Raw genomic sequence first — 24,532 nt, 5'->3', positions numbered from 1 at the left:
GATGATCCTTGGTCCTCTCCTCCTCGCTGGGGGAGGAGCCAAGTGTCTGCCCAGGCAGCAGAGCCCCTGCAGAAGTCTGGCCCATCCTGGGCTCCTGCTCTCTAGGGCCCTGGCTGGTCCCTGCTCAGGCTCTGTGTTCAGCAGCTGACCTAGAGAGCCGCCCAGGGATGGGCAGGCTGGCTTCTGGTAAATCACACCCACCCTCGGTTTGGTGTCTGTGATGGCAGGTGCCAGCACTTGCTAGGGACTTGGGCGGAGTCTTTGTGGATGCCCTGGCTCTCTGGCGCTCCATGTCACGAATTACTGGGAGTGTGGTACAGGTATGTACCTGTCTAGTTCCTCCTAGGCTGGAGAAGCCCTATTTGGGCCTTGTTTTCACTGACTCACAGCTGCACTGGCTTGTGAGTTAAAAACAGGCCTTGGCATATCTGCGCCACGACAGGCCCTCCCCAGGCCTCAGGCTGACCTGGAATGCTTGTGTAAATATTTGGAGGAACTTGAGGTTGGTGACCATTTCTCCCCCTGGATCTTCTTGCCTTGTCTCCTAGAGCAGTAAGGCGAAGAGCGTGGTGGGAGAGTGAGGACCAGTTCATGTTTGAAACACTCAAGGTGGTGGCACATTTGAGAGGCGCTGGAGTTCCGGGCAGTTCCTAGAAGCCAGTGGAAGTGGTTGACATTTGCTGTAGTGACAGTGGCTCCGTTGTAGAGCCAAAGGGGTTGAATTCAGACTGACCAGAGTTCACATCACGATTCCCCTCCCTACTGGCCCGGGGCCTTAGACAAGTTACACAGCTTCTCTGTATGCCAGTTTCTCCCTTGTACGTTATCTATCTCCCAGGGTGCTGCTGAGAATTAAAATGAGTCAGTGTGTAAAGCACCTAACAGGCCCAGTGCGCAGCAGGCCCTCGTCTAGGGGTAGCTACTAAGGCCACCTCTAGTCTTGCCAACTGCTTTTGCCAGCAAATGTTACGCCTTTGCAGCGGACATCTAAGGAAAGGGTTAGAGGTTCTGAAAGGAGAATATGGTGGTGTCCAAGTGCGTGTCCAGACCTCCTTCCGATGCTGCTCATATCTCCTCCTCTTTGTTGGTCTCCAGCCACCTCTGTGTCCTTAAATCACTTCAGCAGCTGCCCAAGTAGCGATGGTAACTCGGGACTCACCAGCCGTGAGAGAACTGTAACCGAGCTTAAAATAGAGACTGCCCTTGACTGGTCCTGAGGGCTGCGCAGGCCCCTGACGGCCCCTGGTGTCTGCCCTCCCAAGCCGAGCGGGACTCTGGTGGCTGGAGGCTGCAGACCTCCCTGAGAGGCAAGCCAGGCTCTCCTTGGTCCGGAGGCCCTTAGGGTACGTGTCCTCAGCCTCAGGCCTCCACTGCTGCCTGGGGAGGGGGGAGGGCCCGGCCTGGAGGAGACAGCTGATTTGGTGTGGTGGCACCTTAGGCTTAGCAGGTCAGTGAGCGGGGTTGGACTAGTTCTGGCCTTGGTGTAGGGGGATGGGGGAGCCACTGGGAAGCGTTTTTAAAGGTGGAAAGTGCGGCAGGCCTGCCTAAGGGCAGACTAGGAGGGGAGCTCAGAAAGAACAGGTCATGCTCTTTAGTTGATCTTGTTTCTTTTGAAGCTCCCAACCAGGTCCCTGTGTCTGAACATAAGTGTATCAGAGAATGCCCACAGAGCAAGGCCCACACAGAAAGATCAAGCCCTTCCCATTGAGGGAAGATGCCCAGATGGGGCGACTTTGTGCCCAGAGCAGTGTGCCTCTACTACTGTCTTTAAATTGTGTCTGTGACCGCTCCTGTGCAGGTGCCACCTTGGAGTCTGACCACTGCTGAGCGGCCCCAGGCAGGAGGCCCACAGCCAGGAAAGGCGGCCCCTGACGGTCCCGGTTACCATGGCGTCCACCAGCGTGGAGAGCCAGCTGCAGAGAATCATCCGCGATTTGCAAGGTACGGCTTGGCTGCAGGGCACACCGAGCTTGGTGTTGAGAGAGCTGTGACTGCTTTTGCTGTTGCCAGCTGAAATTAGCCCTGTGATCTGTGTTTACACCGAGAGTAATCGGAGCCCTCGGGACACATCATATTGAAATATTTGGGGCTCAGATGTCCGCCCTGTTAAGGCTGGGAGACCTTGCCTGGCCCTCCTCTCAGGCACTGTAAAGGCACTTTGTAAACAAAATCAAATACCTCTTTCTGGGTCTGGGTCTGATTTCTGTGTGTGTGTGTTTGTGTTTTCAAACCACCCGTTAAGTCTTTGAATTGTGAGTCTCTGGGAGACGGCGGAATTGGCTCATTTGCAGAGATATTCTGCCTCCTTCTAAGCAGGAAGACGAGACACCCATCTTGCTTGTTTTGCTCTTCCACCTGGTTCCGGGTGGGACTCACTCCAGTTCTGGGCCTGCTGCCCCCCAGACTTCCCTGAGCTCAACGTTGCCCAATGAGAGAGACTTGTGGGCCTTGGCTCACTGGACAAAGGCAAGGCAGGCGGGGGTGCGTGTGCAGAGAGCAGGCTCGGGAGGAACCCGCTGTGTTCTGTACTGGCTGTGGAGTCCAGGGCCCAGGTTCACCCTTTCAGGTGACGTCCCAAGGGGAGAATTTTGGCAAGTTTTCCATCCCTCATGAATCACCAGGGCAGGTCTTGTAAGCCTCTCTGGAGCACCAGCACATTTGCTACAACACAGTCTGAAGCTGACTCCTTCCTCCGTGTCATGGGGACCCCAGTGACACTCTCCTGACAGACTCAAGGCGCAGGTTCCTAACTGCTCAGACACAGTGATAACCGACTGCAGTCTCTCATACCCAGGTTAGTGGAGGCCACAACAGTCTTCATTGTGAAGGCAAATATCGATGAGATAAAAATCACTTTCTCAGGCGTATCTCCTGTTTATGTAGTATTTTGGGCCTTCATGGCATTTCATGTGTGCCAGGCACGAGTCTCACAGATAATAATAGCTCATTGAGTCCTCACGTTTGGTCCTGTGAGGCAGGGACCATTATTATTCCCATTTTGCAGATGTGGAAACAGGCACAGAGAGGTTAAGTGACTTGCCTACGGTCACACATCCAGTCAGGCAGAGCCTGGGTTTGCACACACACCTGGTGCCAGGGTCTGTGCTCTTAACCACACCAGTCTACATCCAGCTAAAATGTGGGAGATGGCTTTTTTCTTTTTAAATCTGTATACACACACACACATGCACACACATACACACAGAAAGTAAAATGACAGTCCCTGCAAATCTGAGTTTGCCCCTGGTCTTCAGAGGTTTCTCCACAAAGTAAGCCATCTTCTCTCTGTTTTAGTCTCTGGTTCTCAAGGATGAGTCTGGGACCCAGAGGTCCTTATTGGAGGGAAGAGAGGAGCCCATGGCAGAGCTCCTGATCCAGGGAGGAGTCCAGGCATCAGAATTTGTTCAGTTGCCCTTTCCCACCCCATGTGCTATCCTCGTCTGTCATGCCCCACATCCCAAGGCCATCTCAACGTCCTATAACCAGCCCTCAGAGCACTTTGGTGGGAATTTTTAAAAGGCACCACACTTTCTCAAGACCCTTTCTTTTCATCTGTTGGTAATTATCAGAGATTAGAGCTGGAAATTTCATATTCCACGTCCAAGGCTCCTTCTTTCAAAATTTCAGGAGTTCCCAGGTCAGGTTATGAGCTTTACCCCAGCCTGAGGGTGGGGGAGGAAGGCTGTGTGTCTTTCCTGGTCCCTGGCTGCCGGCTGTCAGTGCCGCCACAGCAGACACTTCTAGTAGGACACACCAGACCACAGTCACTTGTTGTGAGACTCAGTCCCAAGAACATGTCTTCGCCATTTGCTGACCTTTGCTTGAGGAGTCAGTGTTGATTAACTTTTAGCAGCTCAGGCTCAGCTTCAGTCCTGGCAGGTCTGCTTTCTAACCATGGTGTTTGAGAGCAGTGGCTAGGGGTTCCTTTTCTTTCAAGAATTGTCAGAGGAGGTAGCTTTGTGCAGCATGTCCCAGCCATCTCGGCTGGGGACATCTTTCTCAGTGTCTAAACCAAACGCAACTTCTGACGGTCCCTCTGTCCCACGGCAGGGCTGTGAGTGAGAGTCAAAGGGGTTTTTCCTCTTTTTCTACACTGGGAGGTAAATCGTCTTAGAAGTTAAGAGGTGCGCTCTGGGGTCAGAGAGCCCCTGAGGAAACCAGGGTTCTCATTTCAGCCCCGCTGTTTGCCAGCCGTGATCTTTGGCTCTGACCTCTCCGTGAGTTCCTCGTCTGTAAAGTGGGGATGATGATGCCAGCTTTCATCAATTCTACCGTGCATTTACGTTTTTTTCACATTTCAACAGCTCTGGATTTGGGATCATCTTAAAATCAGCTGCATCTTAGATTTGTTGAAATAAAGCAATTCCTGCCTCACAGTGCTCTATTGAATGAGAAAAACACGCAGAGGCCTGGTGCCTAGCCAGTACTCAGTTAACAGAAGCAGGTGGTGGTGTCATTCTTGGCATTGTCGTCATGACCTCTGCATATTCTGGGTCCTCTGGAAACCTGGACTTAACTGTACCGAGCAGTGGGGTTACAGTGAAGAACAAGAAACATGGCTGGAGTAGAGGATAAAGCTCTCAGGAAGTCAGTATTAGGGGACTGCTGTATGATTTATCCACACAGCAGACATTTTTGACGAAATACTACTCGCAAATGATAAGGCCTACATGGTGGGCCTACAGGGATGACCAAGAAATGTGCCCAGTCGGTGAGCTGTTGTGAAGTACCTGTGGGCTCTCAGGACATCCTAGCGCCTTCTGACTTGGAGTTCCCGCCCATGGATGTTTATGTAGTGCTCCACGTGTGCACGGTGCTTTGCCATCATGGGCCACTCAGGCCTGCTGCTCCCCGGGGCCATCCCGCTGCTCTCTCGGAGGCCAGTCTCCATCTGGTGACATGCTCCTGTTTGTTGTCTTAAAGATGCTGTGACAGAGCTAAGCAGAGAATTTAAGGAAGCAGGGGAACCCGTCACAGATGACAGCACCAGCTTGCATAAGTTTTCATATAAACTTGAGTATCTCCTTCAAGTAAGTGACTCCTGTCATGTGTTGATTTCTGCTCTATTGTCTCTTGTCTCCCTCTTGGCTTCTTCATCAACATTCAGGACGCAGCTCTGAAAGCTCAGTGCAGCCGTTGAGCCCTCCTGGTTAGACTGAAGGTCAGAGCCATCCCCAGCCTCCAAGTGTGATCCTCTGAGGAATCAGAATGTTGCCCCTCAGGATGGTTTTGGGAATCGAGAACATTCTTCAGAGATTTAGGTCATCTTAATGCAGGTCACAAGGTCTCTCTGTATAGCAGGGATCTTAACTTTGGGGGAGTCACGTACCCCTTTGGCAGTCCGGTGAAAGCTATGGAATCTCTCCCCAAACACATGCATACACATGCAATCACACATTTCCTAGGAGTATGCGGACCCTCTGAAGATTATCCAGAGGCCCCTGTTTTAGAGCCTCGCTCCTCAAAGTGTGGTCCATAGACCAGCAGCATCGGCATCACCTGGGAACCGGTTAGAAGTGCACTCTTGGTCCCCACCTTGACGTGCTGAATCAGGATCTCTGAGGTCAGCTCAGGAAGTTTTCTTCTAACATGTTTACAGTGTAATGCTTATATCTGCTTGGTTCAAGAAGCACAGATCTAGAGAACTCTGCAGATGTGAAAAAATACAGGCAACTACAATAGGCAGGAAGGAAATGGACCAATATGATAACAGAAGTTATCTTAGGGTGATGGTGTAGGCATTATAATTTTTTCTTTTCTTTTCTGTTTTATCCAGTTGTCCTAACAATGTATGCAAATCTTTTATAATAAAAAAATGCTATAGAACATTACGTTATAGGAAGATATCCTCTATCATTTTGAACACCATAAGTTTGCAATGTCACCTCCCACCAACGTGTATAGGATGAGAGCCCACTGGAGGAGGTGTCTCAGTGTATTGAAGGCTCACCTTTCATGTGCCTTTTTTTTTTTTTTAATTTTTATTAGAGTATAGTTACTTTACAATGTTTTGTTAGTTTCTGCTGTACAGCAAAGTGAATCAGCTGTATGTATACATATATCCCCTCTTTTTTGGTCACATGCCTTTTCAACTGGTTCTGTTGTTTTACATTATGAAAGTATTAATAGGGCGCTTTTTTTTTCCAGCCCATTTTGGTTTTAGATTTGAAATGGCTCATGGCTGACATTTATTTGGATTTATTCTATGTATATTAAAACAGTAATGAAACTTGAGTTGAGTAACGGATAAAATGTCACTAACACATTTCCCTATGTCAAGACATCGTTAACACTCTTCATGTTACCCTTAAAACGTTTCATTTGAGTTTCTTTACCATGTCTTAATAGCACCTTTGGTGTCTTCCACCCAACTCTATACACAGAGGTCCCTTTGGGCGCCTGTTATTCCTGAACCTCACTAGTTGTATGACCTTGAGCTAGTTACTTAACCTCTCCTAGCCTCAGTTTCCTCACCTGTAAATTGAGGGCGAAAACCCCCTCATTCACCAGTAAATAAAAATAATGCCAATAAAGGGCCTTGCCCAGTGCCAGGCAACTAAGAAGCTGTCATTATTCATCGTTTAAATGGTGGGATAAATAGCAGTGGGTTTGGACGTCCTCACTCTCCTTTCCCTGCCCAGTTTGATCAGAAAGAGAAGGCCACCCTCCTGGGCAACAAGAAGGACTACTGGGATTACTTCTGTGCCTGCCTGGCCAAGGTGAAAGGAGCCAATGACGGGATCCGATTCGTCAAGTCTATTTCAGAGGTAAGCAGAGAAGCCAGGGACCTCACCTCTTTCCCTTGCCTGCCTTAAACCTCTCTCGCAGAGACCTTCGCTGCAAACAGCCAAGTGAGGAAGTGAGGGTTTACGTGTAGGAAGGAAGTAAAGAAATCCAGTCCAGGTATATGCAGTGCCCACTGAGAGCTCTGGGAAGCCACCTAGGTGAGTGTTTACCAAGCCGAGGAGTGGCTCAGTCCTGACTGTATTAGACCCCAACCCAAATGTAACCTAACAGGGTGGGCTGCTCACATTGTGGTCTGCTCATGGTGCCCCCGAGAGGTGTACAGCCTAGGACACCTTTACCTTTTTTAAAAGAATCGGTTTCTTAGATAAAATTCTTAGAGTTTGCTAGGCTACTTTCCCTATGATTTGCCCAGGAAACTTGGATTTAAAATGAAGAGTGATGTGGGATCTTGAGAGACAACTAAGCAGCTTCGCACATTAAGTTCTGAGCCCCTCAAGAGCAGAATGCCGTGGCTTTGCTGTTTTACAAAACTCCAGATCAGCAACAACGCGCATACTCTGTCTCTCTGTCTCTGTCTCTCTGTCTCTGTCTCTCTGTCTCTCTCTCTCTCTCTCTCTCACACACACACACACACACACACACACACACACACACACACACACACACACACACACACACACTAGCCTAGTCCATCTGGGAGTGAAGAACTTTGCGCATTAAGGAGCAAGTAATCCCCTAGATTTGAGGCAGGAGGCCTAAAGGGTTTGTATATTTCATCTTTCTTTCCAGTATCTCATGAGTAAGTCTAAGGTCCCTTTGAAGTTGGCAGACATGCTCCTTGGCCAGCCTTCCACAAAGGCCACAGGGTCAGGTGCTCTGGGAAGAACTCCCTGGCCGTGCCAGCTGGAGCCAGGTGGGTTTCTCCTTATAGCGAATGATGGTGTTAGACACGTGGACACTGAGGGCTGGGCATTTTCCACCAGCTGTACCTTCTGACAGCTGAGAAAATGAGGAAAGATCCTGGCTCATAGGAGTTGGTTTAATGTCCAGGTAGTACAGATACGTCCCGTGAGATCTTGCCTGGTGGGACATTCAGGTGCATGATTAAGTGTTGTATCGCTTCTCAGTATAGTGCAATGAGTTCTGATTAGATGCTAACAAAAATTAAGAAAGTGGATGATGAAAGTGGACCCATGATCTCAAAAAGTTCAAAAACAAAAAAACCCAACAAGGCTATGCAGTATATTCATTTGCAGTATAAGGGAACTATTACTGTTCCCTTCCCCAAAGGATGTTTAAAAAGACCTTTTTTTAAAAAAATAATAAATTTATTTATTTATTTATTTTATTTTTGGCTCTGTTGGGTGGTCTTTGCTGTGCGCGGGCTTTCTCTATTTGCGGCGAGCGGGGACTACTCTTCGTTGCAGTGCATGAGCTTCTCATTGTGTTGGCTTCTCTTGTTGCAGAGCATGGGCTCTAGGCGTGCGGGCTTCAGTAGTTGTGGCACGTGGGCTCAGTAGTTGTGGCTCGCAGGCTCTAGAGCACAGGCTCAGTAGTTGTGGTGCACGGGCTTACTTGCTCCATGGCATGTGGGGTCTTCCTGGACCAGGGCTCGAACCCGTCTCCCCTGCATTGACAGGCGGATTCTTAACCACTGCGCCACCAGGGAAGTCCCTAAAAAGACCTTTTAAAATAGCTCCTTTTACATATATAATCAGTTCAGTTAATAGGCCTGATTTAAAATGTAGCCTCAACTCTTTGCCTTCAAAAAATTAAATGTTCTAAATGCTGTTACAATGGCCATTTTATTACTAAGGAGAAGCCCCAGGACATCCCTGGTGGTGCAGTGGTTAAGGATTCGCCTGCCACTGAAGCAGACATGGGTTCGAGCCCTGGTCCGAGAAGATCCCGCATGCCGTGGAGCAGCTGAGCCTGTGCGCCACAACTACTGAAGCCCTCATGCCTAGAGCCCATGCTCCGCAACAAGAGAAGCCACCACAATGAGAAGCCCACGCACCACAAAGAAGAGTAGCCCCCGCTCTCCTCAACTAGAGAAAACCCGCGCACAGAAACGAAGACCCGTCACAGCCAAAAATAAATAAAAACAAAAAAACAAGCCCTTCCCTTGGGAGCTTACAGACATGGGCTGTTATGTGGGGTTCTTTTTAGATGCTGCAGGGCCTCTGTGTGGTGTGCATTTGTATGACCAGTACACTTCACTTCAGGATGCCTTGCTCAGCTGTTCTCGGCTGCCTGGGTCTCCTAGTTATCACCACTGAACACTTTGTTCTCACCTCACTTATCAGTGGAGAAGCATTTGGACATAGGGATGTCATCAAGATTCTCCCCTGGGCATCTGTCTTGATACACTCCCCACGGACATGCCATGGTGGTTTTTATAAAGCCACGTCAGGCTGCTGCCCACCTTCATTTCCAGACCTCCTGGCTATACCCCAAACCCACAAAACTCACATGGAAAAAATGTCTTACAGCCTCTTACATAAATGTCTTCTGAGGTTTCACACCTTCTTATTTTTTAAAACTACTTCATATTGTGGTATCATTTCCTCGAGTCAGCAATGAGAAGGCATATAGCTCTGAGCTAAAAGGTGCTGGGTACCGGGATGTTTATAGCATCATGAATGTGCCGGTGCTTGAGGTCATACCTCATGTTTCCTGTCTCATTCCAGCACCATGGCTGGCTTCTTAATAGGATGGAGGATTAGGACCATCTTTTGGTCAAACCACTACCGTCCCTTCCCCCAACCACCAAGTTAAACATTTCTGACCTTTGAAGAGGTGAGGAGGGAATGGGTCTTGGCTTACCCTGCTCAGAGCCAGCACCTGACAGAACAGGTGCATGTGGTAGGTTGAGAGGTTTTGAGTTCCTGCCTACTTATCTTGAGCTTCTGGGGCTGAAACATTGGGAGCATGAATCCTAATTTGATCAGATCTACATGGCCCATGGTCCATCCTGGCAACTAGGGCCAGAGTCTGTGACCAGCATACCCCACCACCGTCACAACAATCTTCCAGAAACCTCTTTAGAAGCCATGTTTTGGCACCGTGGGGAGAGTTTTTGAAGACAGGCCTGCACCTGGACCCTCCGTCCACCTCAGACTTCCTGAAACAGAACCACACCCATTTTTCATTACTTCAGTGTAACTGGGCCACCTAGAAACACCCCTGCCCTCACCCCCTGGGCACCTTCTGACTAAATGCAGTGAGTTGGTATAGCTGAAAATAAATCCAACTAGGAAAGCATTGACAGATATGTGGATTTTAGTGATGGTTCCACGAGGACACAGAGGAGGCAGTTATACATCCATCACAAGTCCCCCTAACACTCCTCTGCCTTTTGCCCTCCTCTCTCTTGCCCCTTCCACATGGGCTCCAGCCAAGCCCCTTAGGCCTCTTCCCCTGCATCTCTTCTCCCAAAACTTCAAAAATAAGCCCAGGCATTAGGTAAACTGAGACCGTCTCTTCCTCTTCAAGTGTACTTCTGGTATGAGAAGCCCTTCATTTACCTCCAACCTGTTTTGTAAATATTCCAAATTAAGTCAGACTGTTTCATCTCTGACTCTAAACCCAGGCATTCTGTTGGAGCAGAGGAGGAAGAATGACATTCTGGTAGAATCCACAGTAGATATTTGAGCCTTTCGTGACTGTATCTTCCTTGACACGTTTGCTGGAGTCTACAGATTATTCTCAGATGGAGGCCTGCAAGACGTCCACCCACTTTAGGCCTCCCTCTGTGGGGTGACATTCTCAAATGTTTTGTGTTCTTTGAGGGACGTAAGTGAAGGTTATGTGTAGGGTAGGATTGGGTGACATTTTCTGCCCTGTTTTGTTTCTGCTTTTGTCAGCCATCCATGAGGCCTGTATTTGGAGTTAGGCTAACAGCTCTTCATTTCTATTTTATCTACATTTTCCAGCTCCGAACATCTCTGGGAAAGGGAAGAGCATTTATTCGCTACTCCTTGGTGCACCAGAGGTTGGCCGACACCTTACAGCAGTGCTTCATGAACACCAAAGTGACCAGGTAAATACATGACAGTGCTGGGCTTTACCCCACACCATTCAGAAATGACCCAAAGTCCCCTCACTAATAATAACGATACAACTTAACGTCAGACGGAGAAAGACAAATATCATACGATGTCACTTATATGTGGAATCTAAAAAACAGTATGAATGAACGTATTTATGAAACAGAAACAGACTCACAGACATAGAAAACAAACTTATGGTTACCAAAGGGGGAAGCGGGGAGAGGAATAAATTGGGAGTATGGGATTAACAGATGCACACTACCATATGTAAAATAAACAGAGATTTACTGTATAGCACAGGGAACTATATTCAATATCTTATAATAAGCTATAATGGAAAAGAATAAAAAAAAGAATATAGATATGTACATGTATATGTGTAACCAAATCACTTTGCTGTACACCTGAAATTAACACAGTATTGTAAATCAACTAGACTTCAATTTAAAAAAAATGGTGATGCTACTTACAATACACAAGATGGAAGCCATCAATGTCCAATGATGGGAGGCTGTTAAATTACAGCAAATTAGGGCTTCCCTGGTGGCACAGTGATTAAGAATCTGTCTGCCAATTCAGGGGACACGGGTTTGAGCCCTTATCCTGGAAGATCCCACATGCCGCGGAGCAGCTAAGCCCGTGCGCCACAACTACTGAGCCTGCGCTCTAGAGCTCACGAGCCACAACTACTGAAGCCTGCATGCGTAGAGCCCATGCTCCACAACAAGAGAAGCCACTGCAATGAGAAGCCTGTGCACCGTAATGAAGAGTAGCCGCCACTTGCCGCAACTAGAGAAAGCTGCGTGCAGCAACAAAGACACAGTACAACCAAAAAGAAAAAATAATAAATAAATAAATGAATTTATTTTAAAAAATTACAGCAAATTATTTTAAATGACATAACAAGGCATCATTTAAAATTGCAATAAGGTATACCAAAACCTGAGATGAATTACCATATTTTAGTATATGTTACCACCCTTTTGCTAATATACGTATGATTTAAGTAGCGCCATGACTGTCCAGGTTAGACTGTATAGGGTTAAAGGAGGAACTAATTATGTAAGCCTTGATAGCTGCCCAAGAGTGAAGAAGAGGTGGTCTCCCCTCCCCACTTGTTCTTTGATTATAAAAATGTAGCCTACTCTGTTCTTGGGGCCGCTGCGCTGCCTTGCCTGCCCACTTGTATCTCTCACAAGTTTCCTATGCTAATAAACTCACTCTTTGCCTGCCCAATAAATAAATAAAATTGCAATAAGGAAGTCTATATAGCAACAAGGAAAATAACAATATAATAATCAATGAAAAAAAATGCAAATCTTATCTATCCTAATGGCAACAATGAAATTACAAAAATATATATAAAAGAATTAGAAAGTATATGAGAACATGAGGAGGCAGAGTCAAGAGGGCGGTGTGGGAAGATGCAGAATTAGTGTCTCCCCACAGCTAGGGTGCCTGCCAGCCGCTGGTGGGGGACTCTGATGCCCAAGGAGATGGGAGGAAACCCCAGAGTGAACCAGTAGGGGGACTGAGCAGGGAGGAGAAGTGGAGGCCAGACAGGATCAGTGCCCCTGAGGCCGGGGAGATCAGGAGAGGCAGGTGGGAGGGACCACCCAGGAGGAGCAGAGGGCATTTGCCCTGCCAACTTGAGTCCAGGAAGACTGCTGGGCGTCCAAGAAGCCCGCTGGGCTCCCAGGTGAGGTCCCCTGCCCTCTGAGACCAGGGGTGGGGAGCATGCCTGGGCCCCTTCTGTTCCTTGAGCCTAAGCTGCACCCCAACAGCCCCCAGGGTGTTTTCCAGCCCTGTGGGTCCTGAGCATTGGCCCCACCCACCCCCCAAACCTCACCCTTGCTTAGGCCCCACCCTCCACAGGCAAGGCCTTTTCCCCCCCTGTTTTAAATTTTTGTTTATTTTTTTTCTTTTCCCTCCTCTTTTTTACTATTGTGGTACTAATGTACCTTACGGTTGTTGATTCATCTATATTTTTATTTTTATATTTTTCCTAACATATCTGTTAGTTTCCTAGTCTAATTTTATTTTTTACTTCGCTATTGTTGTATGTTTCTTTCTTTTCCTGCTGCCCCAGGCAGCTTGCGGGATCTTGGTTCACGAGCCCAGGGTTGGGCCAAAGCTCCTGCAGTGGGAGCTCCAAGTCTGAACCACTGGACTAACAGGACCTCACACCCCAGGGAATATTCTTTGGAGTGAGGTCTCACGGAGCTCCTCATCTCAGCACCAAGACCCAGCTCTACCCAATAGCCTACAAACCCTAGTGTTAGAAGCCTCAGGCCAAACAACCAGTAAGACAGGAGCACAATCCCACTCATTAAAAAAAAAGTGAGATGGCAAAAAAATACGTCACAAATGAAGGAGCAAGGCAAAAACCTACAAGACCAAATAAGTGAAGAGGAAATAGGCAATCTACCTGAAAAAGAATTCAGAGTAACGAGAATAAAGATGATCCAGAATCTCGGAAATAGAATGGAGGCATGGATTGAGAAAATACAAGTGTTTAACAAAGATCTAGAAGAACTAAAGAACGAACAAACAGAGGTGAACAACACAATAACTGAATTACAGTAGAAGGAATCAATAACAGAATAACTGAGGCACAAGAACGAATAAGTGAGCTGAAAGACAAAAAGGTGGAAATAATTGCTGAGGAGCAGAATAAAGAAAAAAGAATGAAAAGAATTGAAGACAATCTCAGAGACCTCTGGGACAACACTAAACGCACCAACATTCAAATAATAGGGGTCCAAGAAGAAGAAGAGAAAAAGGGTCTGAGAAAATATTTGAAGAGATTATAGTTGAAAACTTCCCTAACATGGGAAAGGAAATAGTCACCCAAGTCCAGGAAGCACAGAGTCCCATACAGGATAAACCCTAGGAAAAACACACCAAGACACATATTAAACTAACAAAAATGAAATTCAAATAAAAAATATTAAAAGCAGCAAGGGAAAACCAAAAAATAACATACAAAGGAATCCCCATAAGGTTATCGGCTGATTTTTCAGCAGAACCTCTGCAAGCCAGAAGGGAGTGGCAGGATATACTTAAAGTGATGAAAGAGAAAAACCTACAACCAACAGTACTCTACCCAGCAAGGATCACATTCAGATTCAATGCCAAAGTCAAAAGCTTTTCAGACAAGCAAAAGCTAAGAGAATTCAGCACCACCAAACCAGTTTTACAACAAATGCTAAAGAAACTCCTCTAAGCGGGGAAACACAAGAGAAGAAAAAGGCCCACAAAAACAAACCCAAGGGCTTCCCTGGTGGCGCAGTGGTTGAGAGTCCGCCTGCTGATGCAGGGGACATGGGTTTGTGCCCCGGTCTGGGAAGATCCCACATGCTGTGGAGCAGCTAGGCCCGTGAGCCATGGCTGCTGAGCCTGCGCATCTGGAACCTGTACTCCGCAACGGGAGAGGCCACAACAGTGAGAGGGCCGCGTACGGCAAAAAAAAAAAAAAACAATTAAGAAAATGGTAATAGGCACATACATATCGATAATGACCTTGAATGTAGGTCATTCCAACCAAAAGACACAGACTGGCTGAATGGATTCAAAAACAAGACCCATATATATGCTGTTTACAAGAGACCCACTTCAGACCTAGGGAAACTTACAGACTGAAAGTGAAGGGATGGAAAAAGATATTCCATGTAGATGGAAATCAAAAGAAAGCTGGAGTAGCAATACTCATATCAGATAAAATAGACTTTAAAATAAAGAATGTTACAAGAGACAAGGAAGGACACAACATAATGATCAAGGGATCAATCCAAGAAGATATGACAATTATAAATGTTTATGCACCCAACATAGGAGCACCTCAATACATAAGGCAAATGCTAAAAACCATGAAAGGAGAAATCGACAGTAGCACAGTAATAGTAGGGGGCTTTAACACCCCACTTACACCAATGGACAGATCATCCAGACAGAAAATAAATAAGGAAACATAAGCTTTAAATGACATAATAGACCAGATAGATCTAATTGATATTTATAGAACATTCCACCCAAAAGTGGCAGAATACACTTTCTTCTCAAGTGCACATGGAACATTCTCCGGGATAGATCACATCTTGGGTCAGAATTGGAGCCTCAGAAAATTTAAGAAAATTGAAATCGTATCAAGCATCTTTTCTGACCACAATGCTATGAGATTGGAAGTGAATTACAGGGAAAAAAACTGTAAAAAACACAAATACATGGAGGCTGAACAGTGCGGTGCTAAATATCCAAGAGATCGCTGAAGAAGTCAAAGAAGAAATTAAAAAATACATAGAAACAAATGACAATGAAAACACAATGACCCAAAACCTATGGGATGCAGCAAAAGCCGTTCTAAGAGGGAAGTTTATAGCAATACAATGTCACCTCAAGAAACAAGGAAAATCTCAAATAAACAATCTAACCCTACACTTAAAACAGCCAGAGAAAGAAGAACAAAGAAAACCCAAAGTCAGTAGAAGGAAGGAAATCATAAAGATCAGAGCAGAAATAAGTGAAATAGAAACAAAGAAAACAATAGCAAAGATCACTAAAAGTAAAAGCTGGTTCTTTGAGAAGATAAACAAAATTGATAAACCCTTAGCCAGACTCATCAAGAAAAAAAGGGAGAGGACGCAAAGCAATAAAATTAAAAATGAAAAAGGAGAAATCACAACGGGCACTGCAGAAATACCAAAGATTATAAGAGACTACCAGAAACAACTATATGCCAATAAAATGGACAACCATGAAGAAATGGACAAATTCTTGGAAAGGTACAATTTTCCAAGACTGAACCAGGAAGAATTAGAAAATATAGACAGACCTATCACAAGTAATGAAATTGAAACCGTAATTAAAAATCTTCCAACAAACAAAGGTCCAGGACCAGATGGCTTCACAGGCAAATGCTATCAAACATTTAGAAAAGAGCTAACACTGATCCTTCTCAAACTCTTCCAAAAAATTGCAGAGGGAGAAACACTCCCAAATTCATTCTATGAAGCCACCATCACCCTGATACCAAAACCAGAAAAAGATATCACAAAAAAAGAAAATTATAGACCAATATCACTGATGAACATAGATGCAAAAATCTTGAACAAAATACTAGGAAACAGAATCCAACAGCACATTAAAAGGATCATACACCACAATCAAGTGGGATTTATCCCAGGGATGCAAGGATTCTTCAGTATACGCAAACCAGTCACTGTGATACAACACACTAACAAATCAAGGAATAAAAACCATATGATCATCTCAATAGATGCAGAAAAAGCTTTTGACAAAATTCAACACTCATTTACGATAAAAACCCTCCAGAAAATGGGCATAAAGGGAACCTACCTCAACATAATAAGGGCCATATATGACAAACCCACAGCAAGCATCATACTCAATGGTGAAAAACTGAAAGCATTTCCTCTAAGATCAGGAACAAGACAAGGATGTCCATTCTCACCACTGTTATTCAATTTAGTTTTGGAAGTCCTAGCCACAGCAATCAGAGAAGAAAAAGAAATAAAAGGAATCCAAATTGGAAAAGAAGTAGTAAAACTGTCACTGTTTGCCAATGACATGATACTAAACATAGAAAATCCTAAAGGTGCCACCAGAAAACTACTAGAACTAATCAATGAATTTCATAGGGTTGCAGGATACAAAATTAATGCACAGAAATCTCTGGCATTCCTATACACCAACAATAAAAAATCAGAAAGAGAAATTAAGGAAACACTCCCATTTTACCATTGCAACAAAAAGAATAAAATACCTAGGAAAAATCCTGCCTAAGGAGGCAAAAGACTTGTACTCAGAAAACTATAAAACAGTGGTGAAAGAAGTCAAAGATGACAAACAGATGGAATATACCATGTTCTTGGATTGGAAGAATCAATATTGTGAAAATGACTATACTACCCAAAGCAATCTACAGATTCAATGCCATCCCTATCAAACTACCAGTGGCATTCTTCACAGAATTAGAACAAAAACTTTTACAATTCGTATGGAAACACAAAAGACCCCGAATAGCCAAAGCAATCTTGAGAAAGAAAAATGGAACTGGAGGAATCAGGCTTCCTGACTTCAAACTATACCACAAAGCTACAGTAATCAAGACAGTATGGTACTGGCACAGAAACAGAAATATAGATCATTGGTACAGGATAGAAAGCCCAGAGATAAACCCACACACATACGGGCACCTAATTTATGACAAAGGAGGCAAGAACATACAATGGAGAAAAGACAGCCTATTCAATAAGTGGTGCTGAGAAAACTGGACAGCTACATGTAAAAGAATGAAATTAGAACACCATACACAAGAATAAACTCCAAATGGATTAAAGACTTAAATGTAAGACCAGACACTATAAAACTCTTAGAGGAAAACATAGGAAAAACACTTGTTGACATAAACCACAGCAAGATCTTTTTTGACCTACCTCCTAGAGTAATGGAAATAAAAACAAAAATAAACAAATGGGACCTAATGAAACTTCAAAGCTTTTGCACAGCAAAGGAAACCATAAACAAGACGAAAAGACAACCCTCAGAATGGGAGAAAATATTTGCAAATGAAACAATGGACAAAGGATTAATCTCCAAAATATACAAACAGCTCATGGAGCTCAGTATCAAAAAACAAACAACCCAATCCAAAAATGGGCAGAAGACCTAAATAGACATTTCACCAAGGAAGACATACAGATGGCCAACAGGCACATGAAAAGATGCTCATCATCACTAATTATTAGAGAAATGCAAATCAAAACTACAATGAGATATCCCCTCATGCCAGTTAGAATGGCCATTACCAAAAAATCTAGAAACAATAAATGCTGGAAAGGGTGTGGTGAAAAGGGAACCCTCCTGCACTGTTGGTGGGAATGTAAATTGATATAACCACTACGGAAAACAGTATGGAGGTTCCTTAAAAAACTGAAAATAGAACTACCATATGACCCAGCAATGCCACTACTGGGCATATAGCCTGAGAAAACCATAATTCCAGAAGAGACATGTACCACAGTGTTCATTGCAGCACTATTTACAATAGCCAGGACTTGGAACCAACCTAAATGTCCATCGACAGATGAATAGATAAAGAAGATGTGGCACATATATACAATAGATATTTCTCAGCCATAAAAAGAAACAAAATTGAGTTATTTGTAGTGAGGTGGATGGACCTAGAGTCTGTCATACAGAGTGAAGTAAGTCAGAAAGAGAAAACCAAATACCGTATGCTAATGCATATATATGGAATCTTAAAAAAAAAAAAAGTACTGATGAACCTAGTTGCAGGGCAGGAATAAAGAGGTAGACATAGAAAATGGACTTGAGGACATGGGGTAGGAGGTGAAGCTGGGGCAAAGTGAGAGTAGCATCGACATATATACACTATCGAATGTAAAATAGTTGTCTGGCGGGAAGCAGCAGCCTAGCACAGGGAGATCGGCTCCGTGCTTTGCAATGTCCCTAGAGGGGTGGGATAGGGAGGATGGGAGGGAGGCTCAAGAGAAAGGGGATATGAGGACATGTATATGCACGTGGAAGATTCGCTTTGTTGTGCAACAGAAACTAACAGTATTGTGAAGCAATTATACTCCAGTAAAGATCTATTTAAAAAAAAGTATATGAGAACATGATTTGATAAAGGATAGGATTATGTATATTTTTCTTTTTAAATTATTGTTTTTGCAGTGAACAATTCTTCAGCACTTTTCAGCATGTATTAAAGTGTATAACATCTCTGAAACAAGTTCAGAAGACCTCAAATAAATGTGATAAACTAAACAATAATAATGACAACCACAGCAGCAGTGCCTGTCTGTGTCACACCCTGGCACAAGCAGGGACCTCCCCCTATCATCCTCCTCTCCCCTTCCCTACCACAGTCCTTGGCGCACATTGGGCAGTTAGCACGGAGCTGTCACAGGTGAGGAAAGTGAGGCTCAGAGAGGCCAAATGCCTTTCTCTGGGCCCCACTGATGCTGAGGCAGAAAGCAGGAGCTTGGGTCTAGGTCTCTGAACTTCTAATGCCAGGTAGTTTCCTCTGGTGGATGGCAGGTCCTTGGTGCTGGCACTAATGGGCAGACCCCACTGGTCACCCTGGGCCAGTGGGTTGCAGCCTTGGCCTCTCATCAGAATCACCTGTGGGGTTTTTAACACCAACGAGCCTGGGGCCTCACCTGAGACAGAGTCAGCACCCGCCCCATGGGTCTGGGCTCCCTGGGGATTGTGATGAGTGACCAGATTGGGAGCCTTTGTGCCCCTAGTGCTGAAGCCTCAGCAGGAGGGGAAGGAGGAGGGAGAGGTGGGGTTGAGCGTGTAAGGCGGGGAGAGGGTGTCAGATTAGGAGCCGCAGATCAGCTGCCAGTCAGCTGAACCTCTTTGGCTTGCCCGGCATCCCTTTTCCAGCTCTGCCTCCCCTCTACCTCTGGAGTGTTCTTCCAGTTAATTAAAAGAAATACTTCTGAATTAAAGGAAGACCATTGGGGGGGAATATTTTGTTTCATTTTGTCCCCTTTAAGATTGATTTGCATAAATGTGTATTGCTCTTGCATGTGCCAGGCTTTGTGAATGCATGTGAGTTGAGAACCTTTGCACATTTGATTTGAAGGTTATTTTGTGATGTTTGGTGAAAACTGTCATAAACAGCTTGACTCCCAGTGTATCCCAGTTCAGCCGAGTAGCTCATTAAACTCATCAGTGTTGTCTTTTTAATTCTTATTGCTTCACGTGAAGTGAAACAACTACCACTTCCAAATGGAGATGTTTTGTTCCTTGGCTTTTATGTTGGTGTCTGGACAGAAATTAGCAGTGAGTTCATTGTCCTGTATTGAGTTCTCTGGAGGGGATAGAAGACAAGATTTTCTTTGAAAAAAGAAGTGTTCTGGGGCTTCCCTGGTGGCACAGTGGTTGAGAGTCCGCCTGCCAATGCAGGGGACACGGGTTCGTGCCCCGGTCCGGGAAGATCCCACATGCTGTGGAGCGGCTGGGCCCGTGAGCCATGGCCGCTGAGCCTGCGCGTCCGGAGCCTGTGCTCCGCAACGGGAGAGGCCACAGCAGTGAGAGGCCCGCGTACCGCAAAAAAAAAAAAAAGTGTTCTTTCCCCTACAACTGCCTTTTCTTGGACAGTAATTCAGATTTAAGGTTTCTCGCATTCATTTGGAAATAGGTATGATATAAATAATAAACAAATAAGCATATAATTCATTTCAGTAATTTCCCTGAAGAAGAGCAAACTTATTTGAGAGTTATGTGCTCCTGCAGTGAAAATCAAATTGGGGTGTATGTGTATGTGTCTGTCTTTAATTAATTTAGTTATCTGAGTTGGAATTTGATGAGGCAGAGCCTTACTGGGAGGACTGATTTCTTGCCTTTCTTAATGTACTCCTGCACTTGACCCCTTTTTGTGTTTCCCTGCAGTGACTGGTACTACGCAAGGAGCCCCTTTCTGAAGCCAAAGCTGAGCTCTGACATCGTGGGCCAACTCTACGAGCTGACCGACATCCAGTTTGACCTGGCATCGAGGGGCTATGACCTGGATGCTGCCTGGCCGACGTTTGCCAGGTACCTTGAAGAATTAATTGCTTGGTTGAAAAGAGCGGAAAGAGGTGTTTGAAGTTTTGAAGCTTGCCACCAGTCTACTCAAAGCAGTTTTGCTCATGCAGTAAATTACCTGTAGCTTTGCAACTCTTATCCTTGCTGATTTTACAGACTTGGTTGAATCGTGACTAGCGATAGCATCTGGAGGCTCCAACCTTAAACTAACCTAACTGGCCAGGTGGCATGAGTCAGTGGAGACGCATATGTGAAACCCAAGGTTTTCAGATGTGTTAAGGGGCTTGGTGTGGGAGCAAGCGGGGAGCAAGTGGGCTTTTCCCCAATATGTTCTCATAGATACAGTTATCGTGGAGGCCAGTAAGAGAGGGAGCGAAGGCTCGTCCATGTAAGGTTTGCTGGAAAGGTTGCTTTGCTGTGTTTTCTTTTCCTATACCAGTACGGCACTCACACACTGTCTAACTGCATCCTCACAACTGTTCCAGGAGCAAGGTGCTGAGGAAACAGGCTCAGAGAGTGGAGGGACTTGCCTAGATTCACATAGCTGGCAGGCAGCAGGGCCAGGGTACTAGACTTGAGTTAAACTCAAGTCCAGCATTCTTTGTTTTGTTTTGCTTTCTGTTAATAAGGTGGTGTTTTGTTTTGGTTTTTTTCCAATTTTTGTATTTCTTATTAGGGACTTCTTTCTATGGAGGAAAAAATACTGACTATAATGGAACCCATTTGCCAACCACCAGGATTTAAGAGCTAACCTTTTTGCCATATTTACTTCGTGTCATTTTTAGAACTGTTCAATTTTAAAATCATTTCAGACTTACAGAAAAGTTGTAAAAATAGTACACGGTACTCATTCACTTTGATTCCCCAGTTATCAGTATTTTACTACAAACGTTTTAATCATTCTTTCTCTCTCTCTCTCTTTGTTTTTTTTTTCCGGCCGTGCCACGTGGCATGTGGGATCTTAGTTCCCCCACCAGGGATTGAACCTGCGCCTCCTGCAGTGGAAGCGTGGAGTCTTAACCACTGGACCGCCAGGGAATTTCTTATCGTTCTTTATCTTTATGTAAACATGTTGGTTTATTTCCTGCATCATTTGAGTATAAGTTACAGACCTGATTCCCCTTTACTCCTAAGTACTTCATCGTGTATTTCCTAAAATCAGGGACATCCTTTCCTAAAGTCAGGGATATCTATATAACCTCAGTTCAATTGTTAAAATCACAGAACATTGATACAATACTGCTGTCTAATCTACAGACTGTGTTCAAATTTTAAGAATTACACCAGACATGTCTTTTATAATCCAGGATCACATGTCAGTGAATTGTTGGGTCTCCCTAGTCCTTGTTCATTTGGAACAGTTTCTCCTCTTTGCACAGACATTTTTGAAAAGTACAGGCCAGTTATTTTGTAAAATGTTCCTTAATTTGAGTTTGTCTAGTGTTTTCTCATTATTGGATTCAGATTAAGCATTTTTGGCAGAAATACCCGAGGTGTTGTGTCCTCAGCACATTGTACCCAGAGACACAGGATGTTGGTTTGTTTCATTACTTGCAAGGTTAACCATGATCATTTGGTTAAGGTGGTGTTAGCCAGGTTTCTCCTAAAGTTACTGTTTCTCTGTTTGTAATTAATATGTATCTTATGGGAAGACATTTTGAAACTAGGTTTTTTGTTGTTTTTTTTTTGCGGGTACGCGGGCCTCTCACTGTTGTGGCCTCTCCCGTTGCGGAGCACAGGCTCTGGACACGCAGGCTCAGCGGCCATGGCTCACGGGCCCAGCCGCTCCACGGCATGTGGGATGTTCCCGGACCGGGGCACGAACCCGTGTCCCCTGCATCGGCAGGCGGACTCTTAACCACTGCGCCACCAGGGAAGCCTGAGACTAGGTTTTTATCCTGTTTCTTTTAAATCTCCCTCCTGTTAGTTTTAGCCTCTGGTAAATCTTTCCTGAATCAGTTACTATCATGGTTACCAGAGTGATTTTCTGACTCCATCATTCCTTCTACACTAATAGTTGGCATTCTATTGTAAGGAAGATCTTTTCCTTCTTCCCCATCTATTTATTCATTTATAGCAGTATTGACTCGTGGATTCTTATTTTTTTCAATAGGTTATATTCTGTCACTGTAATTATTTTAAACCTTAAGGTGCCTTATATTTGGCCAGTCAAAGTCCCTTCAAGCTGGTTCTTGTGGGATTTTTTTGTTATGTCTGATACCTTTTTTTTTTAAAGAAATAAAATATTATAGATCCCAATAAAGCCCCACCCCACGGCCATCCTTTCTCCTTTTCTCCCTTTCTAGAAGTAATTACAACCCTGTAGTTAATGCATGTCATTCCCCAATATTTGTGTTTCACTACATGTGCCTGTAAATATTACGTATGTATAGTTGTATTTTATATATATATTTTTAATTTGCTACATTGATTGAATCATGAGATGGCTATACTTTTGCAGGTTGCTTTTTTCATTCCACATTGTTTTTGAGATTTTTATCTGTGTTTGTACAGGGAGTTCTATAGATGTGGAGTAGGGCTGGCAAACCACGGCCCACAGGGCCATGTGTAACACACCTTCATTTACCGATTGTCTATGGCTGCTTTCATGCTACAGTGGCAGAGTTGAATTGTGACAGAGCCCGTAAGGCTTGCCAACCGAAAATATTCACTATCTGGCCCTTTACAAAAAAAGATTGCCAACCTGTGGCATAGAGTATTCCATTGTGTGAGTAAACAGTTTATCTGTTTCTCTAGTGATGTGGAGTTAGAAAGGTTCTGCTTTTTCCACCATGACGGTGCTGCCAGGAGCATCCCCACACGTCACCTTATGCACATATGTGACTGTCTTTCAGGTAGATACTGAGAAGTGCAGTTGTTGGGTTGTGGAGACTAACAAGGTTTAAAATGCAATAATTGCGGATTAAGGAGAAGATTCTGGTCGTTAAGTAAAAGTGTGTTTCGTTTGCAATGACTAGCGCCATCAAATAGAACTTTCTGCAGTGAGGGAAATGTCGTGTGTGAACCAGAAGAGGTCTTCCAGCCACGTTACTCGTGTAACATAACGTAAAGCAGTGACCTCAAGGCCTGAAGCACAGCATGACCTTTATTTACCAGATTGACTGTTGTTGGTTCCTGCCTGGTAGACAAGTTATGGCTGGCATCGAAGGTTCTAGGAAAACTTAAACTAAAAACTGGGAAATACTATGTTCACTTCGTTCCTTTTTGGCAGTGAGAGCAAAGCCATCATGCTTAGACTTCAACAGCGGGGTCCAGCTGCTACGACCAACCTGAATGTGTGCTTTGGTGGAAATTGTTGGATTTTGCCTTCTTAGTGAACCTGGGAGGGCACTGCCGCTACCACCACCTGGTTGCCTAGTGACAACCAAGGCCTCCCCGAGTGTGTGTGTATGTGTGTGTGTTCCCTGCTCTGATGCAAGCATGTCTGTTTTGTGGCCCCGCAGGAGGACCCTGGGCACTGGCTCTTCTGCTTACCTATGGAGACCCCCCAGCCGAAGCTCCAGCATGAGCAGTTTGGTGAGCAGCTACCTGCAGGTAATGCCAAGAAGGCTGGGGACTCCCTCTCTGTCATGTCAACCAGGGCATGTTCTTGCCCCTCCCAGCTCAGGGGGATGTTCTCAGATGCCTGGTGTTCCAACTCGAGCGATATAACCCCTCAGTCCTACCCACTGTCTCCTCGAGTCCAGGTTTTTATAACCAAAAGGAATTTAGACCTTTTAAAAACTAAATTCTTTTAAAAGCTTTTTAAAGTGTTTCAGAAGAAGTGGTTTGGCACTGTGATTAAAAGTGGCAAGGTCAAATCCTGACTGTCACTCGCCCCCTGTGTGACCCTGGGAAGGTGACTTAGCCTGTCAAAACTTGAGCTCTCTCATCTGTACAATCTCATACCAGCCTGTAAGGTGGTTGTAGGGAGTAAATGAGGGCGCACACGCACAGTGCTTAAGGACTTGGCACAGGCTAGCGCTCAGTAAACGTTAGTGCATCAGGTCAGTTTCATTAATTTTGTTAGAAATGTGAATGTATCGTATAGTTTAATGGGAAAGAACACTGAAATTAATCAGCAAAGCAAAATAAGACTAATCAGTATAAGTAGCATTTTTACCCTATTTTGTGATTTAATTGCAACAGGAATT

At 44.9% G+C, this 24,532-nt stretch overlaps 1 protein-coding gene across 5 annotated transcripts in view; it reads left to right on the top strand.

Moving 5' to 3' along the window:
* FYCO1 (FYVE and coiled-coil domain autophagy adaptor 1) overlaps positions 1 to 24,532 on the top strand; it is an 85,761-nt gene that overhangs the window by 7,753 nt on the left and 53,476 nt on the right. For 3 of the 5 annotated variants that reach the window (XM_067754110.1, XM_067754108.1, XM_067754113.1), the window contains exons 2-7: positions 1,799 to 1,941; positions 4,924 to 5,030; positions 6,642 to 6,767; positions 10,683 to 10,789; positions 20,244 to 20,387; positions 23,843 to 23,933. In XM_067754110.1, the coding sequence (XP_067610211.1) occupies positions 1,887 to 1,941; positions 4,924 to 5,030; positions 6,642 to 6,767; positions 10,683 to 10,789; positions 20,244 to 20,387; positions 23,843 to 23,933 (630 nt within the window). In that variant the 5' untranslated portion in view covers positions 1,799 to 1,886. Of the gene's footprint in view, positions 1 to 1,182; positions 1,344 to 1,798; positions 1,942 to 4,923; positions 5,031 to 6,641; positions 6,768 to 10,682; positions 10,790 to 20,243; positions 20,388 to 23,842; positions 23,934 to 24,532 lie in introns of those variants that run through there. The other 2 variants (XM_067754109.1, XM_067754112.1) reach the window with 2 other exon arrangements.

Source organism: Pseudorca crassidens, chromosome 10 (genome assembly GCF_039906515.1).
Source record: "Pseudorca crassidens isolate mPseCra1 chromosome 10, mPseCra1.hap1, whole genome shotgun sequence".
NCBI classification, from domain to species: Eukaryota; Metazoa; Chordata; class Mammalia; order Artiodactyla; family Delphinidae; genus Pseudorca; species Pseudorca crassidens.
Note: the sequence above shows the minus strand (reverse complement) of the source record. Positions and strands in the feature narration are given on the sequence as shown.